The 13,464-nt window shown below is 47.4% G+C and overlaps 1 protein-coding gene across 1 annotated transcript in view; it reads right to left on the bottom strand.

Annotated features, from left to right (window-relative positions):
• The window catches only part of EIF3E (eukaryotic translation initiation factor 3 subunit E), a 277,801-nt gene that overhangs the window by 207,062 nt on the left and 57,275 nt on the right, over positions 1-13,464 (bottom strand). Inside the window, exon 3 of the mRNA XM_085605092.1 lies at positions 12,654-12,771. Coding sequence (XP_085461218.1) covers positions 12,654-12,771 — 118 coding nt within the window. The remainder of the gene's footprint in view (positions 1-12,653; positions 12,772-13,464) is intronic.

Genomic DNA, 13,464 nt, shown 5'->3' with positions numbered 1-13,464 from the left:
AACAACTTGACACATATTGTTCCATTACAACGGCAATAATATCCGTTTTCTAAAAACATTTGATGATAGTGTAGGAGGGGAAAGATAGCCTGGTAACAATGATGCTGTCCTTGAGGCCGAAACTTGAATAGGAGCTTACTAATCCTCGCTTCAGCATCCCACAAACAACTGAATTATTCTGTGACAAGACCAACTACCAGTGTCTAATTGTAAATGTATAATTGTGTGATATAAATAAATGTTCTAAACGTGTAGTAGATTGGTAGTGCTACAACACTTTATTACCTCTAGCAAGGACCAAAGCACTTTTCGGGGATGGCAGGTAACAAAACACTGTACCAAACGCACAAGTTACTTACCTTCGGTAACGATATATCTGTAAGAAACATTAGTTAGTTAGATTCCTTACCTTAGAATATCCCCAGGCATCAGGCTGGATCCGGAAAGATTTTGTGTCAGCAGTACCCCTGCGCGTCGGTAGGCGTCGTCTGCGGCTCTGTGTCCGTCCTCGGCGTAGTCGTGACCGCCGGGATGACGGAGTACTTAGACGCCGCCCTTGTGCGCTGACGTCAGTTCTGTACATAGCTTTCCGCACCAGGAACGCAGAGCCATGCACGAAACAGACACTGGTGCCATGAAACTAGGGCCCTGAAAGGGATGACCATCACCCTAAATATCGGTTCGCAGAAAGCGGAGGATGGGTGGGGCGATATGGAATCTAACTAACTAATGTTTCTTACAGATATATCGTTACCAAAGGTAAGTAACTTGTGCATCTGAAAGAATCACGTTAGATTCCTTACCTTAGAAAGATATCCCAGCAATACCAACCCCGGTGGTGGGTCTGCGAACCAAGATCACACCAGGAAGTCCTGCAGAACGGAACGGCCAAAGAAGCAGTCTCTCCGGACTTGGCTGTCCAGGCAGATATGCTTGGCAAACGTGTGCAGCGAGGCCCACGTAGCTGCCTGACAAATGTCCAGCAGAGGGACTCCCCGTCCCAAGGCAGTAGTAGCCGCTGTGGCCCGAGTGGAATGGGCCCTCAGCCCCACAGGAGGATCCTTCTTAGCCAAGACGGTGGAGCATCTCTTCCTCTTTCGAGGGATGCGGAGGCGGAAATAAGGTGGGTAAGGTAAAGGACTTCCCAATGTGAAAGGCAGTAACGACTTTAGAAAGAAAAGAAGGGCGAGTCCTCAGAACAATCTTGTCCTGATGGACAGAGAGGAAAGGAGGTTTAGAAGAAAGAGCCTGGAGCTCACTCACTCTTCTGGCAGAGGTGATGTCAACCAGAAAAGCAGTCTTGAGAGTCAGAAGACGAAGAGGACAGTTATGAAGTGGCTCAAAGGGAGTGCACATCAGATAAGTTAACACCAGATTCAAGTCCCACTGAGGCATTACAAAGGGAACAGGAGGAAACATGCGAGTAATGCCTTTCAAGAATATATTTACAACAGGGGACTTGAAAAGAGAAGGCTGATCAGGAAGCCTCAAGAAGGCCGAGACATCTGAAAGATATCCCTTGATGGTGCCCAGAGCAGAGCCCTGCTGGCCAGGGAAAGAAGAAAGAGGAGAACCTCAGAAAGAGGGGCGGAAAGGGGATGGACAGCCTTTGCTGTGCACCATGCCACAAATTTGTTACACCTGGAGGGACGCCTGGCTGCCAGAATGACATCACAGACTCCAGGAGGCAAGTCAAATGGCATCAACTGCCGCCTCTCAATCTCCACGCATGGAGGTGGAGGCTGGGCAGTTTCGGGTGGAGGACCGTCCCCTGCTGCTGCGACAGAAGGTCCTCCTGAAGAGGCAGTCGAATCGGGGGATCGATTGACAGACTGAGTAGCTTGGGATACCAGTATCTTCGTGCCCAATCTGGAGCCACAAGGATGACTTGGGCCCGGTCGCGTCTGATCATCTTCAGCACTCTGGGCAGAAGTGGTATAGTGGGAAAGGCGTATAACAGACCGCAACTCCACTCGCGACAAAAAGCGTCTCCGAGAGAGTGTGGCCTTGGAAATTCCAACGCGCAGAACTGATGACATTGCGCGTTCTCTTCGGTGGCGAATAGATCTAGCCAAGGCTCTCCCCACTGCCGAAAGAGACCTTGCGCCACGTCCGAGTTCAGACGCCACTCGTGATCCATCATGCACAGACGGCTGAGTTCGTCCGCCCTGGCGTTCAGAGAGCCCGCCAGGTGTTGAACCACCAGGGTGATGCTCTGATGTTCCAGCCATGTCCAGAGGCGCAGAGCCTCCTGACAAAGGGTCCACGACCCCATCCCGCCCTGTCTGTTGCAATACCACAAGGCAGTGTTGTTGTCCGTGAACACCTGCACTACACTTCCCCGCACAGAGGGAAGGAATGCCTTCAGTGCAAGCCGGATCGCCCGCAGCTCCAATAGGTTGATATGGAGCTGGGACTCTGCCGGTGACCAGAGGCCTCTGATCTCCGCCTCTCCCATGTGCCCCACCCCCCCCCCCATCCCAGGAGAGACGCATCCGTCACCACAACCTGCTCAGGTTGGGGTAGGGAGAGGGATCTGCCACTGACCCAATTGCGGTCCATGAGCAACCACTGCAACTGTCTTGCAGTGCCCTCAGAGATCAGGACGTGGTCGGGCAGGTTGCCCTGATCTTGAGCCCACTAGAACTTCAGGTCCCACTGCAGAGCCCGCATCCGCCACCTGGCGTGATGTACCAGCAGGATGCAGGAGACCATCAGACCCAGTAGCGGTAGGGCCATCCTGACTGAAACTCGGGATAAAGGCTGAAAGATCGGAATCAGAGCCGGAATATCCCGAACCCGCTGTTCGGAAGGATAGACCCGAAACTGCGCCGAGCCCAGAACAAAGAGGAGCTTCTGGGAGGGACTCAGATGTGACTTCGGCACGTTGATGGAGAACCCCAGCGAATGCAGGAGGTCGGCCGTAGTATGGAGGTGGGAGACGACTTCAGGGCGAGCCCGCCTTCAACAACCAGTCGTCGAGATGGGGGAAGACTGGATGAGCTGCGACCACCGCCATTACTTTCGTGAACACCCGAGGGGCACTGGTGAGGCTGAAGGGGAGCACGGTAAACTGAAAGTGCTCGTGGCCTACTGTGAACCGCAGGTAACGCTGGTGGGCCGGCAGGACGGGGATGTGGAAATAAGCGTCCTGCAAGTCCAACGCTACCATCCAGTCTCCAGGGTCTGGGGCAGCCAGAACCTGAGCTAATGTCAGCATCTTGAACTTCTCCTTCCGGAGGAAGGCGTTGACGCTCCTGAGGTCCAAGATAGGGCGTAGGCCCCCTTTGCCCTTCTTGGGAACCAGAAAGCAGTGGGAGTAACAACCCTGTCCTACTTCTGGGCCAGGAACGCGCTCGATGGCCCCCTTGGCCAAGAGGGCCGTAACTTCTTCCTGCAGAAAGTGCAAGTGATCCCCCAACATGCGGTGGTACTGCGGTGGCATGGCTGGAGGGGTCGCCTCGAAAGGGAGGGAGTAGCCCCTTCAGACGATTTGCAGCACCCACCTGTCCGAAGTGATGGCACGCCAGTGGAGCAGGTGATGGCGAACTGGCGTGGAATGGGCCTGAAAGCTCGGACTATGACTCGGACTAGGAAGGCTTTGGATGTAGATGCTGCGGGAGCGGATGTGGACTGATCGGCTCTCTGTCTCCCTGCTCCGCCACGGCGGAATCCACATCCGCGACCGCATTGAGGCTGGTTCTGTAGCCTGTGGCTGGACGAACGTACAGGGGCACCCCCATCCTTGGCCACGAAAGGGGCGAAAAGCAGAAGTTTGCTGGCGCTGGGCCGACAGACCCAAGGACTTGGCCGTAGCCCTGGAGTCCTTAAAGCGCTCCAAAAAGGCGACGGCCATCAAAGGGCATGTCCATGAGAGGGCTCTGGACATTCCCTGAAAAGTTAGTGGACCTCAGCCAGGCGTGACGACGAACCGCCTCAGTCGTTGCAATCGCTCTGCCCAGCGAGTCCGTGGTGTCAAGTCCACATCTAATGGAATACCGTATCCCACAGAGAGTGGGTGTAACGGTCCAAAAGGCATGCGGTATTAATGGACTGCAACCCAAGACTGAGTGAGGAAAACCGTTTGCCAAACTGTTCCATTCTTTTGGATTCCCGGTCCGGAGGTGCGGACGGGAAGGCGGTTTGGGACGTGCAGGCCTGGATAACCAGACTCTCAGGGGTGGGGTGTACGGACAGAAAGCAGGGTTCGCCCGGAGCTGGGTGGTTGCATCGGGCCACGTTCCGATCCATAGGAGCCTGTGGAGGGCTTTGACCAAGTGCCCATCAGAACATCGGTGAGGGCCTCATTAAACTGCAGCTGAGGCTCCGAAGAGCTTACTGGCGGTTGAAGCACCTCAGTGAGGAGGTTAGTCCTCACGGCCGCTGCAGGGAGCTCCAGGCGCAAGGCCTTGCCCGCCTTGCGCAGCATCACAGCATAAGTAGCACCCTCCTCCGTAGCCACGGAAGGAGGAGAGCTGAAACCAGTGTCAGGCGAAGTGTCTAGACCACTGGTCTCCCCAGCTCATCTGTCTAGTCCGGACTTAACTGGCACTGCTGTGCCAGAGGGTCCTCAGACCCCTCCTAGTCCTCCCCTTCATCCGTGTCCTGGTAATCAGGCAGAAATGACGGAGCCGGGTCATAGGCGAAAGGCTCATCCATCGATGCCGGAGACAGCGCCGAGTGGCGCCGCTCCGACGCCGGACTGAAACCAGGGACGGCGTCGTCCGAGGACTGCGCCACGAGCGACACCATGGGGGTCGGCGCCAGTGGAGGAGTCGTGAGGTCAACTGGCATCGACCGGGATCCAGGCCTGGATCCCACGGGGGCCTGCGGCATCGGGACCGCAGTAGACGACGGCACCGGGGCTGAAGCAGCCGGCTCGCTAGGACCCCCAGTCGTACCTGCGGGGCCCGGAGGCGCACCGGCAGGCCTCGACGGCGGGAAGAGAGTCCTCATGGCCACGAGGAAGTCTCGAATCTCGCCCGGAGTCGCATGAATCCTAGGGACCGGAGGGTGTGGGGCCAGATGCGACTCCTGCCGCCCTGGTTGGGCCACGCAGGTGGTGCCACCCGAATCCTCGGCCGAGTCGGCGAGGGGAGTCAGAAGAGCGATGTCGCTTCTTCGACTTCTTTTTGCCATGCCTCGACTTACCCGAGTGCGAGGACTTGGATCCCGACTAGCGGTGAGGACTGCGGCTCCGCGACCGGCCCCTCGACTTCCTCCTCGAGCGGCGCGGAGCCGACTGCCAGATCTCGAGGAGCTTGCGGGACCGCTCCCGCCTAGCTTTCGACGTCAAGGCCCGGCAGTCGGGCACGACTTGTCATCGTGGTCGGCCCCAAGACAGACACCGATGGTGGGGGTCGGTAACCGACATCAGTCGGTGACAGACGTCACACGGCTTGAACCCGGGCATCCCTACCGGCACCAGGAGTCAAAGTCGACTCGAAAAAGATAGACAAAATGTCCAAAAAGTTAGTCAAAAAATGACTAAGGGTACGCTCTTCCAAGATATGCGCTTGCTGGCACGGAAAAAAGAAGAACTGACTTCAGCGCTCGAGGGCGGCATCTAAGTACTCAGACGACATCATTTGATGGTCACGACGCCAAAGACACAGACGCGGAGCCGCAGACGATGCCTACAGACGCGTAGGGGTTCTGCTGATGAAAAATCTTTCCGGATCCAGCCCGACGCCTGGGGATATTCTAAGGTAAGGAATCTAACTAACGTGTTTCTTTCAGATCTGAATTTTAAAATGTAGTACCTTTAACGACCATGCGGATTGCTTAGATTTGCATCGGACTCCTGAGCACCTTTCAGAATGCATGGGTGTTGGCTGTGTGTGGTTTATCAACTGGGTGTTTGGAGAGGTGTCACACGTTTGGAGAATGCCGAGTAAAGTCATATTGCAGCATGGTATTCCCAGAAAGTGTGTAAGATATAATATTATAGATTGTGTATTCAGACCTGTAGTTATTCCAAGTTTAGCTCGGTTTGTCTTCTGGTTCGAGCAACAGTCACATTTTAGGCACCCTCTATACTGAAATAGTTAATTGATATTTTTCTTTGAGGATGATCCACCGACAACCACCTTATCTTCAGAAAACTACGCAAGAATTGGCTCTTCCCCACATAAGCACCATACGCAAACGGAAATTTACAGCATCTACCTCTGTATATAAGCATTTATTTTCACTATAGATATGTACCTATATTTGCGTATTGCTTTGTATAAACCTGTAGAATTATTATGTTGTATAAAAAAAAACATCTTTAGTTTACAGGTCTTGTTTACACTGTGCATCAATATACCTTCCATGTACCTGGATCTGTGTATTTGTTACTTTTATCATAAAAAAGCATATCCAATGCACTACCCTATTTCTCATCTTGCACCTCTATCAATATCTGTAATCTACATATACTTGCCTCCTTTATGCATTTATATACTTTCAATGTACTTATGGATCTATATATTTATCACTCTCTTCTAATTTAGCAGTTCCAGTGCACTACCCTATTTCTCAGCCTATACTTCTCTCAATATATCTTCTAGCCCAACTTTGACTCATCTCAAACTTCTTTCTACTACTCTTTCCAATGCACTACCCTATCTCTCACCCTATACATCTATCAATATATCCTCTACATCCACTCTTGGTTATCCCAAAGTCCATACCACTACTAGGATCCTCAAAATAACCCTTTCTAGACTCTCCCCTACTCTACCCCTCCTTGCATCATCTGACCCCTTTTTTACTATACTGATCCCGCAAAACAAACCTTTCTAAACATTTCCCTCTGACTCTTCCCCTCCAAAACCCCTTTTTACTCATCCAAATGCCTCCTCCTACTGCTGACTTCCAAAAAAAACAAATCCTTCACTCTATCCCTCCACTTTCCTTTTCAATCAAAATAACAGACTAACATGTTCACTTCTCAAATTCCATACTCCACTATACTAATTCACAGCTAGTCCTTTGTGGATTCCAGAGTAGCGTGCTACTCACCAATAAAGCGTTTCAACGCCCCATCAGGGTTACAAGAGCTACATAAACGCAAACTTTTTCCCTTTTCTACCCCTCCCCAACCCTTCTCAATCCAAATACCTAACATATTCACCACTCAATTTACTTTCATGTTTCACCTTACTAATTCAACACTAATCCTTATGGGTTCCAGAGTAGCGTGCTACTCGCCAAAAAAGCGCTTCAAACCCCCATCAGGGGTAGGAACTGCTATATAAATACAAACCTCTTTCCTTCTACCCCGCCACCTACCCTTCTCTATCCAGGTAACTGAATAACATATTCACCACTCAAATTACTTCATATTTCACTATACTAATTTTTAACACTAATCCTTTATGGGTTCCGGTGTAGCGTGCTAATCGCCAGAAAAGCGCTTCAACACCCATCAGGGGTAACAGGTGCTATATGTATGCAAACCTTTCTTCCCCTTTTATCCCTCCGCTATCCTTCTCACTCCAAATAACTGATTAATATCCACCACTCAAATCATATTTCACCATACTAATTCACCACTAATCCTTTATGGGTTTCCGGAGTAGCGTGCTACTCGTCCAAAAAAAAAAAAAAAGAGAAAAGTGCTTCAATGCCCCATCAGGGGCAATAAGCGCTATATAAATACAAACCTTTTTTCCTCTGCTATCCTGCCGAATCCAAATAATGGACTAACCCATCCACGACTTAAAATTACTGTCATGTTTCACTATACTAATTCAACACTAATCCTCCATGGGTCTTGGAGTAGCATGCTACTTGCCGAAAAAGCACTTCGACGCATCTTCAGGTGTAGTAAGCGCTATATAAATGCAATTACAATCTGCAGCACCATTTTGGATCCGAGGGCAAATCATTTTCTCTTCACCACCCAATGGATGACGCTAAGCGTTTACGAGATTATTCTAGCTATAGGAAACCAGTATTTCGAGGGCAGTGCTGATGTGGTCATGCCTGCTTAGGCTTAAAACCTCTTGATGCAGCACTTTATATCTGTTGTAGTTTGCAAATTAAATGTTTCAAGAGCTCAAAGTAAAGCCAGGTGGCTTAGTCACTGAGTTACAACACTAGAACTCTATACAGGAGAACCTGTGCTCCAATGGGGATATATTTTTGTAAACAACATTTAGGACACTTTTTGTCAAACACCACAGGAAGGATATTTTATGACCATTTTGGTTGTTGCAAATAAGCTGTAAGGAGGTGATGATTTGAAGGAGGGGCCAAGTAAACATTGAAAAATCATACAGAGATCATTGCGCCTAGGAAAAAGCCAAACTGGTTAGTAGACTGCGGTGCTCAGAATTGTGGGGCGGTAACAACTTTGAATTTGTGCAAGGTAGGGTTCAACCCAGTTAAAAGAAGGGCTTTGGATTCCAAAGTTATTCAGCCTGAGGTGTAATAGCTCCTATTACATGATGTCAAATGCTGGTAACACCTCGCGAGTAATTAGAAAAGATGGCTGTTAATGCAGATGTGGTGCCTCTTCTGTGGTGGAAGCCAATCTGTTAGAAAGGAAGAGGGTTTTACTCTAGAAAAATCAGAGGTGTTCAGCCAGCTTTTTAGAGAGTTTTCCTGCAGAAGATCTGCTGGCCTGTAATTTAGTGGATGAAATTCAAGTCTTTATCTAAGTACTGGCGTAAAGTGGCATTTTTTAGGTCGGAGAATGATCAAACAGAGGAACAAATTGGTTGCTCTGGGACCGGAGATGCTGAAAGGATGTTTAACAAATGATAGATCCAATATGGATGGTTACCATTTTTAGGTCGAGCCTAGTGCAGCGCGCATGCGCTACTCTGGCGAGACTTATAGTAAGGGGGCTTCAAAAAGCTCACCACATGCTCGTGCGTGTGGCCTATTGCTTGCGGTTACCCGCACAGGCACCAGCTGTTTTGAATTATCGTGCCCAGACGTGTGCACGATAATTCAAAACAGATGTCTCGCTGTGGCGTGCGCACACCTCTCACGGGCATGTTGTTTAAGATTGTGCAGAAGAGGGGGTGGCATTTGGGGGTTCGTTATTTTGGGTTACTCTTGATGGCACACATCAGTTCGACCACCTTTAACAGTGCGGACAGTAACAGATTTAAGAAAGATTATTAAATATAAAGTCACCAGTTATTACAGTAACAACCTTCCCAGAACTGAGCCGTTCCTGTGTGTCTAACTGCTGGTCTCGTGTCTTAAAGTTTTGTTAATTATTTGATTCAACGTTCCAGTTCCTGGAGTGGCAAGCTGTATGGCATAAAATAAGACTGTTCGTTTTGAACTACGCGTGCTGGTTTAACAGGTGCTTGTTACATTGTCTTCAAAGCACGCTGCACTATGTATACATTCGGATGAGGTTGTAAGAATTTGAGACACTCTGGAAAGCAGAAACAATTTGCTTTTGTCATTGTTTTTCTGAGCCTCCCCAATTTCACCAGAGTTAATTTGTTACAGTAGCGTCCCCTGGATTCATTCAGGTTTCAAGCCTTGATTTGGCTGCGTTTGGTCACGTGGGGGCACACCTACAACCCTTTTGTAAAATGCAATTGAAAGTCTACGCACAAACGCTTAGCTCGGATTTGATTGGCTAGTCTCGAATCCTGTCCCTCTTTCAACATTTAGGTTTTGATTACCAAGTTGTGCATTGTAACCGTAGCTATATGACTTTCCTTATTTCTTTTTCACATGCATCTGTCAAGTGTGACGTGAACCCCAAGATCAGTTGCTTCACTAAGGAAGTATCATTTTGTTCATGTACTTGTTACGGTAAAAAGGGGAGTAACCACTTGCTACTTTATTCTTCAGCATATACCTGCCATTGAACAGTGCAACATTATATTCTCCTCCAATACACCAACATTGCACGTTTATAGCGTGAGTGGTTTGAGGGCGCACGTTACGTTCTTACCCGCCCGCCTCCAGTTTGAGGAAGGCTTATGTACTGAAGGAATGACTGCGAGCCACGATTTTAATAATCAGGCGCCCTGCCTACACCCAGAGTTCAAAATTTGAAAGTGATATGAGTGGGCGTGTTCGCATCTCTGCAGTGTGTCTTGTCTGCACGATCGCATGTAGAGAACTTTGATTGCCAGTAACATTTCAACAGTTAGCCAGGTTTCAGGCGAGGAATGAAGCAGTGCTGTGTACTTTTCAACCATGCTTGTCCTCCGAGTTGGACAGCACTACTCACAGAAGACAAGGAAGATTGTCACTCGTTTTTATAAGCCCGTCTTGACAGAATAAATATTGTCACCAATCCTGGTGTTTTGGCTCCATCCAGAGAATAATTACTCCCTCGTTTCTCGCTATTGGCTATGTGGTGTTTAATTCCTCCTCGCAGGAAGAGCTCAGATTGGAACGCACGAAAGACCATCAGAAAAGAGTAATAGTCGTCATGCCATTTTCAGTTTACTTTCTCCGTCTCCTACTTGCCCCCCAAAGTGGCTTCCAAAGCAATCCCTTTTTGTTCTCGCTCTGCATTGGCAAAGCCAATAGGGTAGACATAAATGTAATAAACATTTACTCCTGCTGTTTCAGTAATTATCAGTTGTAATGCCTGTTAAGTTGCACAGCCGCAGTAACTTCAGGGCTGTTGGCTTTGTCATTATACTTTTAGTAGACCACGTAGCATTGTTTAGTACTTGAACTTCCGAATTTGCTACTTACTCCCACTCTTGCACTTCAGCCTCTACATCCACCCATGACTTGATAAATTAGTTTGCGCCTCCAGTGTATTTTTATACAAACTACATTTACAATTTACATACTCGTCAGGTTTGCCTCCATTTTCTAAGTTTATAATTGAAGGCCTTAAGAAGCCATCAGTAGGTTATTGAATTCTGCAGCCGCACTTCATACGCCTTTTCAAGCAAGTTATTTCAACAAACAAGCGTACAATACACTGATGGTAATTCTGAGTTTTTTGTGCCATTGGTGTCTTTCACCGAGCATTAAAAATGAGAGATATAGCCATACGCAAAGTGACCCCAGCTGCTACTAATGTAAGTGTTGCAAGGTACATGAGTAGAGAAGCTGAAAACCTTTGGATAAAGAGTTTGTCCGCAGTATAATTTCTAGGTCTTTTGATATGCGGATGAACTAGTACTTACAGCTACTTCGCCATCCACTGTTCATGGTGAACTTCAAATCGAAGCTATCTGTTAATCTCCTTATTCAATGTTAGTCTTTGTCCTTCTGAGCCGAAGATAACCTCATTACTTGTTGTGGGACCCTTGCGGTTCACCCCCCCCCCCTCCTCCCCCCACGGAGTTGTCTATTGCATCTCTTCCGGTGCTTTTTGTCCTACGGACCAACCACGGTCATAGTAGTTTCTGGCTGCATGGCCGCTCTGCCCAGCAGCTTATCCTCGGTGTCATCCATTGAGACTTCCCCATATTGGAATTGTGAACGGGGCATCCTGCTGCAACAATCTCAGCTTGTCAAAATGTCACCCCCAGGCAGCCCACGCTGCTTACCTCAGCTGTTGGATAAACCCTTTCTTGCATGAAAATGTTAGGCAGTTACGAAAGATAAGTGGCTACTAGCAAAAGACCATTTTTTGTGTATGGCTACGGCGTTTGATTGATCAACTTGAAGATTTTCAATTAATAAAGTGAATATCTAATAGTTTTCACTCTCTTATGGGGTATGTTTTATAATACTTTTTTCACACAGAATGGACAGTGATCAGTAATAGTACACTGCAAGTGACGCCTACAAACACATGGAATGGCATGTACAGTTAAAGTGCACGCTTCCTCGTCCAATATTGGGTGGTGTGAAAGTGGGCAAACTAATATGGCCATGGAAAATGAAGTTAATATTTGTGTAGACTGAGATGGGTGATAAAAAAAAACAAGCATTGGCATAGCCAATAGGTCTCGCTTCTGGGACCTTTTAAGTATTTAGTTATGCAGCACAATATCCTTGGTGCAACAACATCAACTGTTGCATCGCAGTAATGATTTATTGGAGTATTGTTTCATATTTTGAAAAATGGCTGTTTCCGTTAGTTGTCCAACATGCTTTTTCTTATTTTTAGTGTGCGCATTTCTGTTCAAAATCTACGTATTGTAAATTTGCTCTGATTAAGTGACTAACAGTTGCTGTCCACTTCTTTCCAGCTTTCTTTAAAGACTAAATAACTTGCAGAAAATCACCTTGTTTGGCCTTAGCTTTTCAGTACTCAACTGATGGATTTCTGCATTCAGTTGAGTGATGCTACATTTTAATGCCGGGTGCTGCATTGGATACTACACACGATGGATGGTATTTCCCTTTGCTTACGATTGATAAGCCAGTAGGTCATGCAGTTACTTAAAATGCGAGCAGACCAAGAAAGGAGTCCTCCTGCTCAACCCCAATCTAAATTAAAATGGTAGCACTTTAACTGAGCTGGTATAACAAATGTTTTTTTAAAGTGTTTAGAATTCTCAGAACGAACAGTCATCAATGCTCTATCTAGTACCAAAAATAAATGCATAAATAATTTTATGAAAGTGCAAGACGGTTATGTTTGAAAGATTTTTTTAAGTCTGCCTTTGTAGATGAGAAATGAAGTTGCTTGAAAACTGACCTTGCATAGGCACTGACCAAAGTGTGAGTAAGCTATGGATAGCATAAAATATAATGCATAGGTTTATTACCTGGTAGACTGCATTTGTCTGGTTGTTTCTGGATCTTCAAACATCTTCACTATAGGCTCAGTTTCAGACTGAAGTTGCTTCAGTTGTGCAACAACAGTGGTTCTCTTTTCTCGTAAAGCTAAAGCAAGAGAGTTCAACACAATCAAATATGATGCAAAAGCGTGCCCTGACCACAAGCTAAAACAATTCTTTACACATTAGATAACATCTCACCAACGCTGCTGCAGCTTTTATTATACACATTAAGGACTGTAAAATCAACAGGTCGAATGGATGCGTAAGTACTTAGGCAATTCTATTTAATCTGTGGTCTACAAGTGGTAGCATAATGAATATTGCTGACATATTACGCCTAGAATTTGGATTTCGCTAATACATCCCTCCAGTGACCATCTAAGATTTGGAGAAAAAACACCAGAACTAAAAGAGGTGTCATATTTCAGGGTTTTTTTTGTTGTTTTTTTTGGTGGGGAGGGGCGAGAAAGGTTTAGCTCCACACACACAACTTTTGTGAAAAGCAATAACAAGGAGGGATAAACCCAGAGGCTGCCAAATGACAGCTTTAAAATTTCAAAGTTGCAAGAAGTTTGGGACGCGTGGCAAAGTGCCGAAGAGCATGTCGGCTTTCTACAGAGGCTCCAATAATCTATCACAATTCCCCCACATCTGTACAATCATCTGATCCCTCCAGGGTCGACATACCCGTTGCTGATGAGGGGCTTAGGGACACTAGTGGAGTTTAGATCTGACATGTATAAAGTTGAATACTCGCTGGGGAAGTTTTCAGCCTAGACCTGCATGTGACTCCCAG

This window comes from Triturus cristatus, chromosome 5_1 (genome assembly GCF_964204655.1).
Source record: "Triturus cristatus chromosome 5_1, aTriCri1.1, whole genome shotgun sequence".
In the NCBI taxonomy this organism is placed as follows: domain Eukaryota; kingdom Metazoa; phylum Chordata; class Amphibia; order Caudata; family Salamandridae; genus Triturus; species Triturus cristatus.
This window is presented reverse-complemented; position numbering and strand designations above follow the sequence as displayed.